Raw genomic sequence first — 20,311 nt, 5'->3', positions numbered from 1 at the left:
GACGAGAAAGAAACCAAAGCACGAGAAAAAGAACATTGTAGGAAAGGGCCCTCGCCCCGCCTGCGGACAGTGCCGCTCGGCATCCTGTCGAACGCACGCTGTAGCCGAGCGAGTGTGCGGCGGGGTGCGACCTCTCGCTCTTCCCGCTTTCAGTGCCCTGGCCACGAAGAGCGGCGAGAGCCGCGTGCGGGCAGGGTTTCGGGCCGACCACGACGCGCTTCGAGAGGCGGAGCGGGGCGGCCGAGCAGGTGTTCGTGCGTGAGCGAGTGCGGTGGAGGGGGCGCTCATCTTGTGCCCGGCGGGGCCACCCCGTCCTCCCCTCCCAGTCACGCACCCGGTGGGGGTCGTGACTGTGCGATATGGGCCGCGGCAAATTGGCGCGCTTCTCGCGCGCAGTGCTGCTGCTGCTGCTCTCGTCCTTCCTCGGTGCGACCGCCTGGGTTGGAAGCATGAAGGGGGGGGGGGGGTGCGTGGGCGGCGGGGGGGCAACGGCCCTGCGGCGCGGACCCACTTCTCTTCTTCGGCGCTACCGATCCTCCTTCCCGGGTCGTGAAGCTCGCATCTACTTCCACGAGCGCTGCCACAACTGCCGCATTTCGATGAACGAAATGTAAGATCGTCCCCGAGACCGCCCCCTTTTCTTCTTCCCTCCTCGCCCCCCTCCGCGCATCCTCAGTGAAGCCGCCTCGAACGTTGAGTAACCGGCGCCGCTGCTGTTGTTCAGAGTTATCCGGAGCACCGGAAGGAGGTCAGTTGCTGCTAACATTTTAATTTTCAGATGTTCATTTCAGTGTACGCGGCCCTCGCGTACGGTTGCGCTCATCGGAATGTTGTGCGGCGCAGCGTTACCTGCTACACCGTTATGTCACCCGAAACAGTTGGCAACAGAGTCAGAAGCGGTTTTATTTAGGCGTTAAATTAATTACAAAATTTGTGCATACAGAAGGAGGTCCCACAATCAGAGACTGAATCGGGACGTGCTATGGTAGTGATTGAAGAAAAATTAATTAAAGCAGCAAACAGCAGTAGTGAACACAGACAATAAAATACATCGCAGGCAAAGCAAGGGAAAAAAAGCAGCAGTGGCGAAATCAAACAATAAAATACATCGCAGGCAAAAAAAAAGAAACAATGAACAGCAAACAAAGGCACAAAAAGCCACAATTAGACAGGGTAAGAAACAAAGGTAATTCAACACTCCTAAGCAGTTGGCGGATGGTTGCAGTGTGAAAATAATAAAAATAAATGAAAAAAGAAAACATAAAGAAGTCACATCTATTGTCGGCAATCTAAAACGCCCCCTGATGAGATGCTTCATCAACAAAAGCTTGTGGACAGGTAGGTATGATAGGGAGCGGGACAACAAGAAGGAGTAAAAGAAAGTAACCACAATTATGCAGAATATAGCATGGGTGTGAGGAAAGTTTTCACTTCTTTTTTTTTAATTTGCCAGTTTATTGAGAGATTTTGATTGCCGGTGGTATGATATTCCAGAGACGGATTCCGGTGAAGTATGCCGTTTCTTTGCCACAGTTGGTATGAACTGAAGGCAAAATAAAATTGTGATCACGTGCAAACCTTGTCAAGTTCGTATTCACTAGGTTGGATTGAGGGATGATGAACAGAGGAAGCTGATTGTTGATTTGCTTGAATAATAATATACCTAGCTTGTATTTGAAAGTGTTATCAACTGTTAGAATATTGTTGGCATGTAAGGGTGCTTTCGCGTCCCTGCGATAGGGACTATGGGTAAGTATTCTAATGGACTGATTTTGTAAAGTTTTAAGGGAGGCAAGGTGGCTGCGGTAGGCATTGCCCCAAGATGTGATGCAGTAATTAATATGGGAATGAATGAAAGCGTAGTATAACGAAAGTAATGTAGGCTGAAGAAGTACGTAACAGGATTTAATGAAAACACGTATGCCATAAGCCATTTTTCTTCGCAGGTAAGCAACATGCGAGTTAAATTTCAAGTGACGGTCCAGTTGAATTCCCATAAACGTAGCCATTTCTTCTGCTTCAATTGCAAAATGATTTTAAAATACTGGTGGGATATAATTATTTACACGTTGGTGAGAGTGAAAGACAACGAACCTCGTTTTAGTGGGAATAATTTGAAATTTATTATGGAAGCACCAAGCCGCCAAGCTTGCCAGGTTTATGTGTCAGAGATTGGAGGCATTTATCAGTGTTAACAATTGTTGTGTCATCTGCATAAAGTAAGCATTCTGAAGTAGTAAGAGAAGTTGGCAGGTCATTTATATAAATTATGAAAAGAAGTGAGCCGAGAATAAAGCCTTGGGGGTACTCCTATATTTGTTACTTTCGGTCTAGATTTATAGCCTAACAGATTAACAACCTGACTTCTTGTGAGTAAGTAACTCTTATTAAGGAGTATGTGCGACTAGCTATGACGTCGAGCTTCATAAAAAGAATGTGGTGGTTGATAGTGTCGAATGCTTTGGTGAAATCTACAAATACAAATACAAAACCATCAATTGCTCTCTTCAGCTTTTCGGTTAAAGATAACAAAGCGATGTCAGTGGAAAATGCTTCACGAGAACCAAATTGGGAAGGTCATGGAATCTGAAATTTATTGATGTATTTAGTAAGGCGAATTTCAAGTAATTTTTCGAATATCTTACTGAAAAAACGTAATATGCAAATGGGTCGATAGTTGGATATTGGTCTGTAGTCACCGGTTGAAAAAAAAAAAAAAAAGACGGGAACGACTTTACCACTTTTCGGTTCTGCAGGAAAGATGTCAGATTCGAAAGCTAGGTTGATCATGGTTGCCAGAATATCAAAAACAGCATGCGCAATCATTTTTATGTGGGTGTGGTGAATACCATCAAGACCAGCACTTGTTTTCAGGTTGCGAATAACGTCATGAATTTCATGACATGTTGTCGGAAATAAGAGGAAAGATTGTGGCAAACGAAAAAGGGGAAGGTGATAGTCAGCACTGGGCATGAGATAAGTAAGAAAAAATTAGTTACTGAAGGCCTTATCAATCTCTAACGGGCTGTCATACGTATCGTTGTTACACTGAATAGTAGTTATGCTAGACTGCCTTTCGTTCCTGTTCAGGAATGAGTTAACGATTGCTCATTTTTTCTTAACATTTGAGCTAGCATCTTCGATTATTCGCTCATAATAGATAATTCTTGCAGTTTTTCAGTCGTAATGTAAGAGTGTTGCAAAATTTTTTGTAACGCGCAAGTAGTTTTAAATTAAAAGGCTTCCGTTTTGTGTTTCTATAAAGGTTTTCTTTGGCTCTCAGCTCTTTCAATAATTTTTCAGTAAACCAAGGGTTGTGAGGACTTCAGCGTATACTTCTTTACATTTACAAACCTGCGTATGACTGAATGGGGGACAAGAAGATGGATGAAAACTCCGAATAGGCAATTTGTGGATCACATAAGGGTATTGCTGAGGACCAGTCAGTGCGCATAACAGCGTCAGTGAACGATTCCTTGTCTACAACATGCCTGGTGAAGGATTTGCAGGTTGGAGTAGCGTTAAAGCAAGCGCAGAAAAATCGGGTAATGATCAGTGGTGTCGACATTAAGAACCCCTGTATGCGGTGCTGGTGATAGATTAGAAAGTGCATGATCAGTCAGGGTGCTTCCATCATTAATGCAGCGAGTGGGAAGGGAGATTAAACATTCGTATTCAAAACACTGAAAGACACTGGAATAATTCAAAGAAGTAGGGGAAGACAGGTCAAGTAAATTAATGTTGAAATCACCCAGAATTTGCATGATCAAGAGCTAATGTAATACTTCGTGGAAAGCTTCGCAGAAATTAATGCCCGACGAGGATGGGGAACGATAAATGCATGCAAAGATGAAGCTCTTGTTGTCCAGTTTTAGAAAATCGTGCATGGTTCAATTGTACCCAGACACTTTCGCAGTCATTTACGTTTAACTCACTGTCATGTCATCACTTATAGTACGTGTTAGAATTGATAAAAATAGCTACACCTCCATGATTCCTGCTTGCTCTATGCGAGTAGTCAGACTTGTATGAAGGGAGACAAAGCAGATTTTTGTCGTCGTCGCAAAGCCATATTTCGGAGATACTGATAAGTGAAAAAGGATTGTCAAGAGCCGAGAAAAGAAGATGCTGTATGTCGTTAAAATGTTTACGGATGCTTCTTGCATTAATATGAATAGCGGAGCGGGAGACAGGCGAAAGAAAGCTGTTGAGTTGGTCTATTGAGAAGTAGGTAGCCATAAGGGGGTGGACTTTATTACAACAGAGGGAGAATTTCAAATTGAACGTGAATGGGTCACCTTCACAAATGATGCGGAGCACCTTGGTCTCTGTAGTCCTTCTGGCTTTGATTTGACAGTTGTCAGTCCATAATAACTTCCAGTTGTTCGTCTTTTTAGGGAGAGTGCCCGAGAAAAAAAGTGCCTTGTTTTCGGGTGTGAAGTGGTCGTTAATGTAGACAGGGCTATTGGCGGATCCAGACAATCCGATGTCTTCTAGATACAGTTTAGCCTTCCGAGCCTTGCTCACGAAATCGCCTTTTTTTACTCCGGGCGCAGAAGCGAGCAAGCAGATTTTTTGTACCAGCTTTCACGGTCGCAACACGGCGAACAACGTCAAGATCAGAGGGTGCTAGACTGCAATCAATCCTAACACCTATATTGTTTGCATGACTGCTGCGCAGTCTTCCTCTTCCGTTACCGGGATTCCCTTGATCTCGACGTTGTTAATCGGTGAGTATTGCTCCATTTGCGCCACTTTATGAGATAGCGCCGCATTTTGCGCTTTTAATGCCTTGTTCTCTCCGCAATCAGAGAGGGGTTATCCTGTCGCAAGCTTTCGACGAGGTCATTCATGTGCTCGGTGCTAACTACCAGCTCGTTCATCTGATTTTTTTTTTTTTTATGTCAGAGAAGTTCTCACCAGATAGCTTTGACGATGAACTCGTTAAAGATAGCGTCAACCAAATCATCAGGACACGAGTCTGGCTTCATGCTCAAGAACGTTTTTGTTCAGCTCAGCAACAGTAGGCATTGCGCAGAATTCAGCTAAGCAGTACAGATATGCGCAACACGATCAGTCACTGCAAGCGAGAACCAAACAATAGTTCGAACAGCGCGCATGCGCAGTTTGAACCCGACGGAAAGGGCTAATGGTGACACGTTGGCGCGGTAAGGCCTTTCCTAGAACGTTCTACGTACTAATCTCGCTTCAGCCGTCACGTGCAGCTTAGTCTACCCGAACCTTTTCTCCTGCTTTATACGCCTTGAGCCTATATATCAATAAGAAGAAGAATATTTTTGGGCACTACACCCGAACTTTTTCTCCCCCTTTAAACGCGTTGAGCCTTCATAGAAGAAGAAGAAGAAGAAGAAGAATATTCTTAGGCGCTACCCAAGCACGCACTTCTCGCAGAAACAGAAAGTAACTCGACTGTTGCTACAATTTAGAAAGCCGGCAAAAAGCCTCGGCGCCTGAATATAGTCGTGCTGCGCGCAGTCGTGCGTGCTTGCAACGCGTGCTGTGTCGCTTCTGTCGCTTTTTTTTTCTTTTTTTTTTCTCGTCCGCTGCGCCCTTCCCTCTGTGGGAGGTAGCGGACCGCACGTGCATGTCCCGGTTGACCTCGCCACGTTTCCTTTCTATCTGTGCAACGTCCTCGCCTCTATACGCTCTAAACACGGTAACGTTTACAAAGGTGCGCATTCTCACATTTTTTATATAGTATGCATGAGCGCCACCCATTGCTCCCACCAGACGGCCGCGGCAAGAGCCGCGCAGGCTTGGGTGTATTGGTCATTTTTGTAATCAAGCCTGATGGGCAGCTTTGGTGTTACTGAAGTTTACTGAGGCAATACACGCTTAACAATTCAGCGCCAGCCGTCATGACACGTGTACACACTGTAACATGATGCACCTATAGCATCTGTCGAATGCTTTCCCCTCGTTTTTATGGAATCGAATGGCTTTCTGTGGTTCTCTCGGCCGTCTTCGGGGTTAGTGGTTGGTTGTCGGAAGTCGAACTTTCACAGCTTTCACGGCCGATATACAAAGCCGCCGATTCATAAGGACGCCTTCGCGCGACCCAGTCGCGGGTCGCGTTCGGCGTCTTTAAATGTAGCTCTGTGAGGCGTACGTGCTACAAATATACTGGCTAACGGCTCTATCCGCTACAGAATTGCGCAATGAAACAATGAAATCTGTATAAATATACTCGCCGGAACAAATATACGCCGTCAAGCGCATCATCCCTTTAATAAAGAGAACGGCATTCTTTAGACGGTTTCTACTATTCGCTTTTGACAATCATTGTTAACGGTTTCTGCGTAGATTCATATATATATATATATATATATATATATATATATATATATATATATATATATATATATATATATATATATATATATATATATATATATATATGACGGAAAGTCATTTGATAATGACTTTCCGTAAAGCTTGTGCCTTCGTTACGCTGTAAACGACGCGGGTTCCACTTAGCAACGCATTTTTTCTTTCTTCCTTTCTTTCTTTTTAAGCAAATGGCGAGTGCGCCGTAATGTAATTCGGGGTATTTACCTATTTATCTGCATGCCATTGGGAAATGGCGAATGCATGATTATACATACATACATACATACATACATACATAAATACATACATACATACACACACACACACACACACACACACACACACACACACACACACACACACACACACACACACACACACACACACACACACACACACACACACACACACACACACACACACACACACACACACACACACACGGTGCTGACGCGTTTCGTCTCTCTTTTGAGCAGGCAGTCTACCGGAGGAGATCCTGGCTTGCCGGACGACGGGCGCCATCCTGCAAAGCATCAAGGAGGCATCCCTGTGAGTTAGACCACGTTATTACGTTGCGATTGCTGCAATCTTGCGCGCTACGGAAAGTTGAGAAACAGCGTGGTGGGCGAACTGGGTCGCTGCGCTTGATGCGAACGCGCTTGCTTGGGTGGTTACGTGCGCAGTCTTGATCAGCTCAGCTGGGCCCTGCGGGCAGCTGCATTCGCACTCTCTCCGTGCGGATGTGACGCTGGGCGCATTCGAAACGACTAAGCAGTTCGTTTGCAAACTCGTGGCTCTTCGGTGCATGCGCGGATGCATACGCGGTCATGCATTATCGTACAAAATTTGGATAGGCAGTTTTGGTGGCCATACAGTAACTGCGTACACCTTCGCGATCAAATAATAAATGCGCGCCGTCTGCAATGATTGTATTTTTTCGCTCAGTCTCGAGGACGGGCTCCAAACTACTAATTTATTTAACCATCTACGATCCATCACTGAAGGTTTAATTACCTCAACTTTATTTTTAAATAATTACATGATTTGGCAAAATACTCCTCCATTCAGAGGCTGCCATTCAAGACACTCGCATGGTGTCAGTAACGTCACCGTGATCTGTAGTGACTTAACTTCAACGATTTGGTGCGGCTAAAAAAGATAAAGTAGGTTCAGTGCACATGTAGGAGCCTGTATGTGAAGCGAAGATTTAGTAAAGCGGTTAATTAGATGCTTTACGACTAACCGCAACGCGTACAATTTTGTTTACTTTCATACTATGCAACGTGTAATCTCATGGAATTCGTATGTTAATCCACCACAAGCTGTGCCGAAATGCAAACCCCGAATCTGGTGTATGCACAGTGTGAGACGCATAAACAGCGATGTCACAACGACGCAGCCTATGTATGATTCTTGTCGAGGGAATAACGGTGATGATAGGTGTATGCACAGAAACGTGTCAAGCAACATTTAGAGATTCTCTACCTCTTGTGTCACAGTGGGACATGACTATTCTGGAGGATTGGCCAAGAAGGGGGACGCCCCCACTGGCACATGCCGATCGGAATGGCTAAATGAAAGCAAATGAAGTGAATCAAAATTCGCGTACCATTCAATTAATAGATCGGTGTGCTTTAGATATGCCTAGGAGCTGACATTATGTTTATTTATTTATTTATTTATTTATTTATTTATTTATTTATTTATTTATTTATTTATTTATTTATTTATTTATTTATTTATTTATACCGCAAATGCTCCATTTGGGGCTTTACATGAGGGGTGGGCATATGTAGGTTATATTTTCAATGAATGCCTTGAACGATGAATGACTGGAGTGGTGCACCGCTTCAGCATGTAGATGATTCCAGTCTTTCGCTGTTTGGACGAAGAAAGGGTTGATATGAGCGGCGGTGCGAGCTGGAGGGGTGTAAACATCCTTTGAATGGTTATGACGGGATGAAGTGGGATGCGCAGGCTTGATGTCGGTCTGGTGAAGCAGCGACTAATAAAATTTGTAAAAGGGACACCGTCTTGATGTTTTGCGGCGGTGATCGAGGGTTGGAAGGCTCACAGACGACTTAAGTTTATTGACGCTAGTGTGGTAAGATTAGTCAGAGTGTATGAACATTGCTGCACGATTCTGTATACATGCCAGTGCTGTTTCCAGGTTAGATTGGTATGGGTCCTACACTGAGCACGCGTATTCCAGTTTAGGTCGAACAAGTGTTAAATATGCTAATAGTTTTACGGAAGGGGGAACAAGACGTAGATTATGGAGCAGGTAGCATAGAACACGATTAACATTATTGCTAATCCTGCAAATATGTGAGGACCAACCGAGGTTACCGGACAAGTGAATACCCAAGTACTTATAAGTCACAGCGCATATTTCAGAGCCAGCGAGGACGTAATTAGCTTCAATAAATTATTGGCGACGGTGGAAAGTAAGTAGCGATGTTTTCTTGATATTGAGAGACATTAGCCGATTATTACACCAGGTTTCAATGACGTTAAGGTTGGAGAGCACGAGAACGTTAAGGTTCTACATAGGAAGTGTGTTTGTTTGTTTGTTTGTTTGTTTGTTGCGCAGAATAGAGGCGCGCATATGCGCGTACTCGGTCAGCATGCAAGGATTATACAGGGTATGCCAGATAACCTTAGCCAAGCTGTTCCGCGGGGGGGGGGGGGGGGCGGGCGAGGAGACGAAAGAAACGATTTAGAAAACACAGTGTAAGATACAATTATGCGACCTGCGATGTTCCGGTCGTCAGAGGTATATGGCGACTGTACACCGTACTTCTTTTTCTTGCACCGTCTCTCTCTCTCTCTCTCTCTCTCTCTCTCTCTCTCTCTCTCTCAAGAGCTTGCCTTAAGTTAGCTGAGATACCCTTTATAAGCCAGTTCGCTGGCACTTTCATTCTGCTCACATATAAGCTTAGTATATATATATCCAGAAATATATCCGTCGAGATAGCGATAGTGATGATGTGTCATCACCATGAAGTGTTCATATCGTCATTCGTTGAACTAAATTTTAGAGCGCAGCTCTTAGGCGCCCGCTCCTGGGTCGAGCGTCAACGCTCCTCGCCGTAAGCGCGCGAACGCCGGTGTGCCACTTCTCGCGCGTTCGTTCACGCCTCTTGGCTCCGATGCCGCTCATCATGCCAGCGTTCCCATAGCGCCCCTCACTCTGCAAAGGCGTTGACGGCACTGACCCATTGCCAGTCGGCGCGGTGATTTCTGTCTCAAATTATTTGACTCGATACATCGCGAAATGAAAACGCTCGTCGAGCTCATTAAAACGCGTATTGTCGATCATTATTGTTTACACGCATATAGCGACCGACCCAAACAGAATTCACGCAGCTGCGCCAAACCCGGGAAAGTAAGCAAAGAAAGCTTCGCTTAAAAAAAAAAAAAAAAGGAAACCCACCGGCCTTTACGTGTACACTACAGCCACTGCGTCCTTTCTCTCGAACGGCACATCTATGTGGTAGCTGATGAGAGGAACTGGAACCGTGGAGGCGACCGACGTCCTGGATAGCGCTCGCGGCAGCGCACGGCCGCTGCGGCAACAGCCTCGGTGGGCGCTCACCTTTCCACGGTGCTAAGTCCACGCCGCAACTGAAACGCGTTCTCGAATAGGCGCGTTCGACCGTCTCCATCCGCAGAGCCTTCGTGCTCTCTCTCTCTCTCTCTCTCTCTCTCTCTCTCTCTCTCTCTCTCTCTCTCTCTCTCCATAGGCCTTTCCCGTAGCCCTCGCTCTGTTAACACGGCAGCCGACGATAAGTATGCAAATTGCACGTCGGGTTTGTCTAGCCGATACGTACATGAGGGGTATACTCCGTTAGAAGCGTTGACCGCTCTGTTGCTCGTGTAATCCTCTTCTGCTTATCACTCTCCCCTTCTCGAACTGTTTCATTTAAATGCTGTCCGCAGCATGCAAGCATGTGGCGGGATGTCGGCACTCGATAGTAGAGCGTGCGATGTAGTTGTCGTCGCAGTTGCCCCAAGGACTCTGCTGTGTGAAGCGGTAATCGCTATCGCTGTGTTGCGCGCGTTTCACGCACCTTTCCGAGACATCGTTATTGCCTATATATATATATATATATATATATATATATATATATATATATATATATATATATATATATATATATATATATATATATAGTCGCTAAAACCACTCACGCATGCTCAGAATTCGATGAGGAACTTGTCTAGTCTGGAATGTTGTTAAACTTGTCCGGTGATGTGGCGACGTAAAATGACGACCGGATCTAATACATTTCCGATACATTTTCGGCGGGTCGATCTCATGCCGTGCAGTGACAGCACTGTTAAGATGGCCGTAAAGTCGTAACGTGGCGTCGCGAGGATGCGTTGGCGCTACCGTCACATTCAGTGCAGAGAGAGAGAGAGAGAGATTTTGTTGTTTAACTTTATCTACGTAACATTTCCCGAAAAGTACGTTAATGATCTAGGTCCAGTTTGCAAAAGTTAGTTTGCAAATATTGTGCGAAGCGGTGAACAGTGAACAAGAGAAGCCTCAGCGCGTCGTATCTCGTCTGCTTGGTTGAGTGATCTGTTTGTAGCATGGAGATATTATCAACAAATAACTGTCGCTTGCGCTATTTTTGCATCTACTATGCCCATTTATTTATAAACCTGCAGATTGTCTATTGTTGCGGGGGCCCCATCACACGCGCTTCAGCCATGATATACCATGGTAGTGTATACACCATGGTATACCATGATATACCGTAGTAGCATATATATATATATATATATATATATATATATATACCAGGGTGGTTCTCGCGTGATATCATATTGGTGCTAGGATCTAATACGAATGTTCCAAAAATGTGGATTTCGAATACCGCGTGGGGTGACGAACATTTCTTTTTTCTTGTAAAAGTATATAAAGAAACACAGACAAAATGTAGTAGCTAAAGAGAAAAAAAGGAGGGTGAGGGGAGGCAGTCTGACACGTTTTTTTTCACTACAGGCAATTCCGTTGGCCGTTCGTGCAACTGGGCAACCATAAAAGGAAGAAAGCGTCACCGCAGTTCCCGGTTCACTCGTAGCATGCACTCGTATGGGCCGACGGACCATATGCGTAGACCTTTTACTACGGCAGGGAAGCGTCGTATTAGGCCCCATACAGTCAACTATGAACTGAATATTCGAAGAAATCGAATGTCAAATGCTTGAATCAAATACTCTGTGCAGAAGTATTTGATTTGCATGACGTTTGTACGTGCCAAGGAACATTTCTGTTTTGTGAACTCCGAGGTACGTTTGTTCCGTATACGTGCACTTCCGACCCAATGGCTGATATTACTGTTCTTAATTAATTGGATTTGGAAGTTTTACATGCCGATACCACGATCTGATTATGATGCACGCTGCGGCTTTGTGGACTCCGGATTAATTTTGACCGCCTGGGGTTCATTAACGTGCACCTGAATAAATCTAAGTAGACGAGCATTTCTGGTAATACTGACACTACTGTATTTTTTTCTAATCGTTGCTTCGTTGCTTCTTTCCATCACCTTAATCCTTCTGAGCGCAATGATCACTTCAGAGAGGAGAGGTAGCCGGTGCCATCTACAGGCAGCATCACCTTCTAAGTACAGCTAATGAAAAGAAAAGGAAAGAAAGAATATGTATCTCGCAGCTGCTATTCTCTTCCTTATTTTTTTTTCTTTAAAAAAAAAAGCTTTCAGAAAGTGTCTTTCGAAGGTTCAACTGGAGGGGGGACGTGAGGAAACTGAGAAAGGGGGCGGGGCCTCGCGGGGCCACCCGGCTGCGCGCGCGCTAAATATTAAAAAAAATAATAATAATAATAAAAAAAAGAAACCGCACGCTCTCCGCGGCGTCTGCAGCAGCAGCAGCAGCAGCACGGTCACTGCATGCAGGGTTCCAACAGGTTGCTAGCGGCCGGAGATGGTGGTCTCGAAAGAGTGAGAGAGGCCGCGGAGCGGTAGTTGGAGGTACAAGGGAAGGGAGGGGGGGGGAGGGGGGCAGGGAGGTATATTCTGGCGTGTATTCTGACGGACGTTTTCCGCGCGGAATTCGAAAGCGCCGCGACACGCGCAAAAAGAACAAGATGACGAAGAAGAACTGGGCAGGGAAAGAGGAGCAGCGGCAACAGAAACAACGAAAGCAGGAAGAGGAGCTGCTGCGCCCGATGCGCCGCGGCACTGGAGGAGGAGGAGGGGGGTGGAGGGGGGTGTACGACTGCACGCGCTTGGGGCGGCTGACAGGGCACCTAATGGGCGCTGACGCGCTCGTGACCAGCGGCGTGTCGCCGCCTGGCCGGGCTGCGCGCTCTTGCCATAGCGTGCGCCGGACTCTGAGCGCCGCGGGGCACTGAGCCCCGCTAGCGGCCGCCGCGCCGCGACAGTTGCGTGCAGCGGCCTTGCCAGGGCGACGGGGCTCGTCACTTTGCTTGGCGGGCGGAAGTGGCCCGTGCGCCCCCGTTGGCACCTTGACGCCGGTGATGGTAGCACCATGACGCTCATGCTTCGAGGCAGTCGGGGCTGGAATTTCACGAAACTTTCTGGTTATATCAGTAAGAAGGGCTTTCCGCTTTTCAAACCCTGCCCTTTACATCACACGAGACAGTTGTCGAGGCTTGTGGTCCAAAGGTAAATCGATAAAAGCACTACGGCACAACTCGAGACGACGAATCGACGTGATAACGAGACGGTGGCAGTAGCCGCGAGGGTCAGTAATTCCGTGATTTGTGTTTTATGTTGTGAATCGGGTCGAGAGAATCGTCCGTATCCGACGGACCTTAATTTGCTGCGGGCTATGACTGCCCCCCCCCTCCCTCCCCTCCCGTCGATCTCTCTGACCGATCGTTTTGTTCTGTAGCACTTGCTGGCACTGCGAGGATCAAAAGGGTGAGGATGATAGTCCCTTTCAGGTGCTACGGAATGCCGGAAGAATCTCGACGCGAGCTGCTCGGTGAGGCGACGATCTATTTCGAAACTTCACAAAATACTGCTCTGTCTGGAGCCGTCAGAGAGGTCACCGGAAGAAGCCCTTCTAAATAATATAAATTGTCGCAAGCGGTCAAAACAGTATCGAAAACGTTGGTTTGGACACTGCGCCACGTCTGCTCGCCATGCCGAGATAGCTCATACATCGTAGCGTCTGAAAAGGCACTCTATAAGCAAGAGCACTCTAATCGTGTCATGAATAACTATAAACGCGCCAGCGTAACCTAATCTCGCGGTGTAAGCGGTTCTTGTGCCCACATTGTTGATACCTTCTGCAAACTAGCAGGCGTACGTACCTCGATCGCTACAGATTAGATCTGATTTGCCTCGCCCTAATGCGAGTGGGCGTTCTTTTCGCGTAAGCCTCAACCCAGGCGAGGCCGCAGCTATACGTCTATATACGGATTGAGCAGAGGGCATTAATCTGGTGCACATCTTTACCCCGTCAGCGCGCTCGAGCATGGGTACCATGGAGAGTGCAATTAAAGACAAGCTGCTGTTCACCAAGAAAAATAAAGGTAGCGCGCTTTCTAAAACAGACGGCGCTCCCCGCGAAGCGCCGTCAGAACCGCAGTGTACTTTGTGGCGCTGCTATATCCGCTGGAACCTCGACGGCGTATCTATAGAAGTCGCTCCCAGTCATGCCACGAGTACCGACGTTGTCCCCGCACTGTGGTCAGCTACACAGAACGGGTAGGCTCATGTATATTTACTTGTTTTATTGTTCGCCAGCAGTCTTTTGGAGCCGCACTCGTCGTCTCTGTTGCCTCGTCGTCGTCGTCGTCGTTGTTGTTCTTGTTGTTGTTGTTGTTGTTCTCCGACCGTAAGGGATGAATATATAGAGACGTGATGTATGTTCGGTAGGCGCTACCGATGGTTAAGTGGGCTCAACAGCTAACCTTCGTGGACTACGGATTGTCGAAAGTAAAGTGCTCAAGTCATCGGTAAGCATGTATAATAGCGAGATCTACACACAATAAATAAATAAATAAATAAATAAATAAATAAATTCTCGCATTTTAATTGACCACTTGACCTTCCTTAGTTGTGGGCGCGCGCATGATTTATCAAAGGGGCGTCGTACGTCCTACCTCCACCCTTTTCCCTGAAGCACGCCAAGTGGGGGCGCTTTCGTCCAGCTATAGGGAAACGATGGAGCACGTTTTATTAGAATGTGAAGGTATCTGACCAGCGGCCGACTTAGGCACCTCTCGCCTTCTTGAAGCCCTTGGGTTCAGTGTGAGCAGGGGGGAAAGTAAACGTGTCCGCAGTAGAGACTAGTAACAGGCGATTGGAAGATTGGTGGAAGAAAAGTAGGGAAACGAGAAACTACGGAGGCTTACAAAAACAAAGTTCCCAATAGTGTTTAGAAAGTTTGGTTATGGGAATTCTTTGTGGATTTTTATCTTTTCTTGTTTTTCTTTTTGACATAGGTTGGGCATTAGGCAAGAGCCTAGAGCAAGAGCAACCCAACACCCCATTCCAAAGGGGACGCTCATAGCATCCATCCATCCATCCATCCATCCATCCATCCATGCATCCATCCATCCATCCATCCATCCATCCGTCCGTCCGTCCGTCCGTCCGTCCGTCCGTCCGTCCGTCCGTCCGTCCGTCCGTCCGTCCGTCCGTCGTCCCACATACCGTGGAGTACAAATAGCTCTGTGAAAGACAAGTAATTTGGAAAAGCTTCATACGGGCCTTGGTGAATGTATAACAGCGCCGAATAGTTACACAGGCTTCGCTTTCCTTAATGTTATGATTTGGTGACTTATAGTGACTCGTCGGGGTGTGTGACGGCTGTGCAGCTATATAGTACGCAAGAGACCATGAAGTGGAAGAAAGACTAGAAAGGGCAGCGAGGTGGGGACTAGACGAGCATCCCTCCCAAGTACTGACCGAGCCCAATGCTGCTTAGCTTCGGGGATCGGACGAGAACCGGCGTATTCAGCATGGTATGGCCGATGGCATAGACGAGCATCCAATAAGTTACCCTAGCTGCACTGGGGGTAACGAAAAGGGGGATACGGAAAAAGAGGAAGAGAGTGATCACTACGTTTACGCAGGAGGACGCAGCACAGGTCAACTAAAAACGGTCAATCACTCGGGCCGGTGCTCTTCAAAAACTGCGCCAGTGCGCGGACGGCTTCTTGACTCAGCGGCGGACGTCTATAAGACCCAGTGTTTTGCTCAGAAAATCTGAGAGCGAGGCGTTGGAAGTTGCGTGGACCATCGAACACTTGCTGCGGAGCTGCCCTCGCGGCCGATAAAGCTGCGAGAAGAGGGGGCAGCACTGCGGAAACGTTTGACGGCTCCCGTCACCGTGGACGCTGCTTCACACATACTATATGTGAGCTGAGCAGGGAAAGAACATGCCCAGGTTATGCTGACTGGCAGTGTAACTAAATCAGCACAGTACGTGGATCGATAACCTGGCCCTGCATTGCCCTAGTGAATCGCGCATAGCAGTACACTAATACCTATTTGCTCAGGCCCGTTCTACGTTCTAGCTAACTTTGAGCATCCGTCCTTGTATTTAGCGCTAAGCGAGCTGCTGCGATATTGCTCGGGATGTGCCAGATAGTCTGCACTTGGTTAAAGTTATTCCACCCAATGCATGCAGCGTTTGTGCCCTTTGAGCCAGGGGGACCTTTATGTCTATGCGCGAGACCTTTCATGCGAAAAGAGATTTTGAAGCTTTCTTTGGCTCGTCTTCCCTACTTTGCGTGTACGGCTGTCTCGCCCAGTAAAGTGGGCTGATCTCAAAGGCAGTGCGATTAAGGGACTTGGAGGGCCGATCTGCATATCATGTACACGGTTTGTGTGACCTCGCCAAGTTTTTAATCTGATTTGTAACGCGGGCCGGTCACGGAGGCAGTGCGACGTCGCAGCACCTAAGCGCCTTGCATAATTAGCCAGTATATAGCTATATAGCGAGTAATCCAGCAGAGTATATCTGAGCAGGCCTACCGGGAAGCTTCCATTCGACTTTTGATAGTCATCCGCCGACGTGTTTATGCCTCTCGTTCTTCATTTTTTGCAATGCTATTTCATGCTCCGGATACGACCCATTCGGCGCTGTCGACGTTACCAGGCGCATCTGATATGAATGCAATCTGCGTGCACTTCTTCGCAGTACTATGTGCCGCGCCAGCGATGAGTCCCGGCCTTCCGCGTGCAGGCGTGCACCACAACTACACCACCGGTCATATCGCTCCCCGCTACAAACGCCTAGAATAGCGAGGCGGCGTCGGCGGTTCTCGCGTCTCGTCCTCTCTTCTCGCGGCGTGACACGACACCGGATCGTTGGGCGCACGGTGGTGACCTACCATTATACGCCAGCGAGCGAGAGACGCTCGGGCGGAACGGCGTGTGTGTTCACGTGCCGGCCCGCTTTCGCCAGGTTAGACCGGCTGCGGAGCCCCGCCGGCAAGCCCCGTCACGAATTCTGTTTCCGAAGACTAGTCGGCAAGCCCCGGGCTTGAGCAGGTTCCGGGGCGTGTGGACCTTTCTGCACCGGGGGGAGGGGCTTACGTTGCTGGGTGTGATCGCCTCCGCTGCACTTTTTCCCCTTTCTTTTTCTTTTTTCTTTTTTCGTGCCGTGGCAGCATTGTGAGGCGTCTATGTGGGTATGTAGGATGCACAGGCAATGGCATTTCCCAGGTCGGAGCCAACGCAGCATGCAGAAACATGCGTTCATCCTTCTACTGTAGCGGAGAGTGTTAAGTACTGAGCTTGGGAAAAGTCTCGGGTGTCGCGGGGGAATTGCGCCGCCATATAGTCAACCTCGCACAAAACGGAAAGCGCCGCGTACCGTTCTGCGCAGTTGGGTCCATGCCCCCCTGTAACCTCTTTCTTCCGGTTTGCGAGCACTATCGACGTTCGCACTGGATCGACTCGACAGCCTGTTCGCACCTCGTTGACGGATTTAGCCGCCAGTGACTTCCCTCTGTGTCGACTCTCGCGGATTCTCGCCGCCGCTAGCTTTGCTGACGCGTTCTGCTTCTGTGTTATGGTGACAGATAACAGCAGATCATACTGTATTGTTTCCTTTTTTTCCCTCCCCGTTCTGTCGCGTGGCTGTTGTAGTGCGCCCCGACAACTCTGTCCGCCGAAAACATCGGTTCTTTTCCTTGTATGTTGCAACTAAGGGGAGGGGGGGAGGGGGGTACTGCGTCGTCAGCGATTGGTTCAACCGTTGCCATCGTTGTCGTTGTTGCTTTCGGGATCCCCTTTGCCGCCACTTGGCAGGATTGTTATTCTTCACACGAGCCAAGTGTGCACTTGTTCCACCAATTTCGCGGTGCACCAATCGGTCCCCGGGCGCCTTCGGCGCATCGCACCGCTGTGCTTTCTTATTCCAGAGGTTTCGTTCGTGCAAGCGGCGTCCCGCCCCTTGATTGTATCGACGAAGCCGCGCTCACTCGGGCCTACGCTGCACGCAACTATCTCGGCGCCGGACTGGTCTTCTCCCTCCCTCCCCCCCTCGCACGCGACCCTCTGAGAGCGCAACCTCGGCGTGGCAAGAATCGGGGTCGCCCTCGGCGGATCCTCGCGCGCGCTTCTTTCTCCGCCGCCGCCGCTTTCGCTGCCGCCGCTGTGCGCTCCCCTCACCTCTCTCTCACTTCGCAACATCCTAGCGAGGATGAAGAGGAGGAGGAGGAGGAACCGCTCTGCTTCGTCCTCTGCGCTGCTGAGGGTGCACGCGCCCGTCGCACTTAATCGGGGCGCAATCGAGAGAGCGCTCTTGCGGCTCCCACTGAACGTACTGTACGACACACGTCGATAGAATCAAAACAAACAGGTGTTACATTTCTTTTTTTTTCTGTTTTCTTCCTAGCGCATCGACAGAATTGATCTTGGAACAGGAGGCAGGGAGAGCGGTTTCTTAGCCTATGTATCTATTAGACCTGGTAGGCGTGTGTATGGAACAGCATTCGTCCCTACATGTACTGAGGCGGAGGTTAAGTATGCATTGCCCGAGAGTAGAAATAATTTTACTGATTATTTGCGCGAAGAGCACTCGAGCTCCCTGTGAAAGGAATAGGGGGGAGGGTGCAAATTAGATCCAGTGCAACGCAAGCTCACTGCCGAAGAAGCCAGGAATCGGACTCTTCGACTTAGAGTTAGCCTTTTCATTGTACGGAGTGGTGGCACAGACTATGCCATATCTTTTTTCTCCCCTCAGTTCCGAGATGCAGCGATTGAGGCTCTCGACAGAGCGCTCTTGGTTTCAAATCAGCTGGCGCCGTCTTTTTCGCCTGTGTCGAGCTCCGTAGCTAAGCGGCTACCACAAAGACCGTACTTAAGGCGTAGGCGTATTTCTATAGCGTCGTGTCGCCTCTAGACGTCGTCAAGCTTGTTTGCGCGGCATCCGAGCTGTCGCCCAGTGCTGTCAGTATTTACTACTGCGCTACTGAAGAAAACGGATGCCTGCTCAAATGCGCATTTTGGCCTTGATAGCAGCGATGCCTTAGTGTTGCGCCGAACAGATCGTACTATGTAAATGATCCCATAGATGCTCCGACGCCGCATCGCGTGGCGTTGGAAATACGCCCCTCTTCGGACATAAATAGGCCGTATTTCGTTCCACGGGGTTTCTGTTTGAATCGATCGCTGCGTGAAACACATTTCAACCAGCATTATAGTGCGCGGTCACCGCGCTGCATAAAATGTGCGCAGCGACGCGGAAGAATACGTCGGGAATCCGCTCCATACAGTCGCCACGGTTATACAATGAGGCGTCTTATACGACGTGCTACGCATCGGGAATATGGCTGTTCCACGAGTCTTGGAACCTGTCGGAAACTGATACGAACCTGTTGGAAACTTGTTGAATGCGTCGGATGCGGTTATATGTGCAACAGGTAGTATATGTGTCAGTTGGCAACGCGCAATCGTACCAAAGCAGGAGACGCACGGTGTGGTGCGCGGAGTTGGCCATCGAGAGACGCGTGACTACACGATGCGGCGTCCGATATGCGACCTGCAAATCCGCGACGCGCCTTGAAAAATTGAGCTGCATCGACTTTCGGAACCTGACTGAACCTTACGCGAGCTGTAGAAAACTTGGTTGGAAATGCGGATGTGGGATGAGGCCGAACGGTATATCGTGTATATCTCGCCAAAACGTTCACGGCTCGCGCCTATTGGCGTCACGCTGGCCACGTGCCCGTGGCAGCTGCGGCCGTGTGCTGTCGCGCTCCTTGCTGTGGAGGTTGGTGGTGGCGGTGAAGGAAAGGGGGAGGGTGGAAGGTATCCGCCCGGCGTGGCAGGCAAGCTACGGCAACGGGCGTCTCCGCGCGCGCGCGCGCGCTGGTAGGGCGGAGGGGGCGTGCCCCGGCCAGCCGCCCTTGGCGGGGCGCGGCGCCTCATCCGGCGGCGGGCGAGCGCGCCGTCGCGGCCGAGCCTGCGTTTGCCGGGATTCTCTTGTCACCGCGCCTCCGCTTCTGCCGAGAGCGCGCGCGGAAACACGCCTGCGGAGAGCATCGCCATTTGCGGTGGCGTGTGCGCGCGGCCCTCGACGACCGCGTTTGCGCCGCTCGCGCTGCGTAAATGGGGAGCGCAGGTGACCACGTAGTAATAAACGAGCGAACGGGGTTATCTTCGCAACACTGGTGCGGTATCTTTGGAAGGGGCCAGCTGTAGCCCAAAGAAAATGCCGGCTCCCCAATACTTTCACTAACAGCAGATTCAGTGATTGGCCCCTCTAGAAATAAGGGGGGGGGTCTGCGCCCGCTCATGCCGACTTCCGCCTCCACCCATCCCCGCTCCTTTGCGTGAGATGCCGCGTGGGTAGCCTAACTACTCTCATCTCGTGGACCACGTGCGCCATGTTGTCGTATAACGCAGACTTCCGAGCGCTACACTTTCACTAGGTCTCGCCAGTGTGCATGACAGCGCTTATGACATGAATGCCCGATTTCCGCGATTTTTCTGTTGTC

General features: G+C 48.9%; 1 protein-coding gene across 3 annotated transcripts in view; it reads left to right on the top strand.

Annotated features, from left to right (window-relative positions):
* LOC142579031 (uncharacterized) overlaps nt 1-20,311 on the top strand; it is a 135,903-nt gene that overhangs the window by 88,213 nt on the left and 27,379 nt on the right. For all 3 annotated transcript variants that reach the window (XM_075688825.1, XM_075688823.1, XM_075688824.1), the window contains one exon: nt 6,828-6,900. In XM_075688825.1, coding sequence (XP_075544940.1) covers nt 6,828-6,900 — 73 coding nt within the window. The remainder of the gene's footprint in view (nt 1-6,827; nt 6,901-20,311) is intronic.

This window comes from Dermacentor variabilis, chromosome 4, assembly GCF_050947875.1.
Source record: "Dermacentor variabilis isolate Ectoservices chromosome 4, ASM5094787v1, whole genome shotgun sequence".
NCBI lineage: Eukaryota > Metazoa > Arthropoda > Arachnida > Ixodida > Ixodidae > Dermacentor > Dermacentor variabilis.
This window is presented reverse-complemented; position numbering and strand designations above follow the sequence as displayed.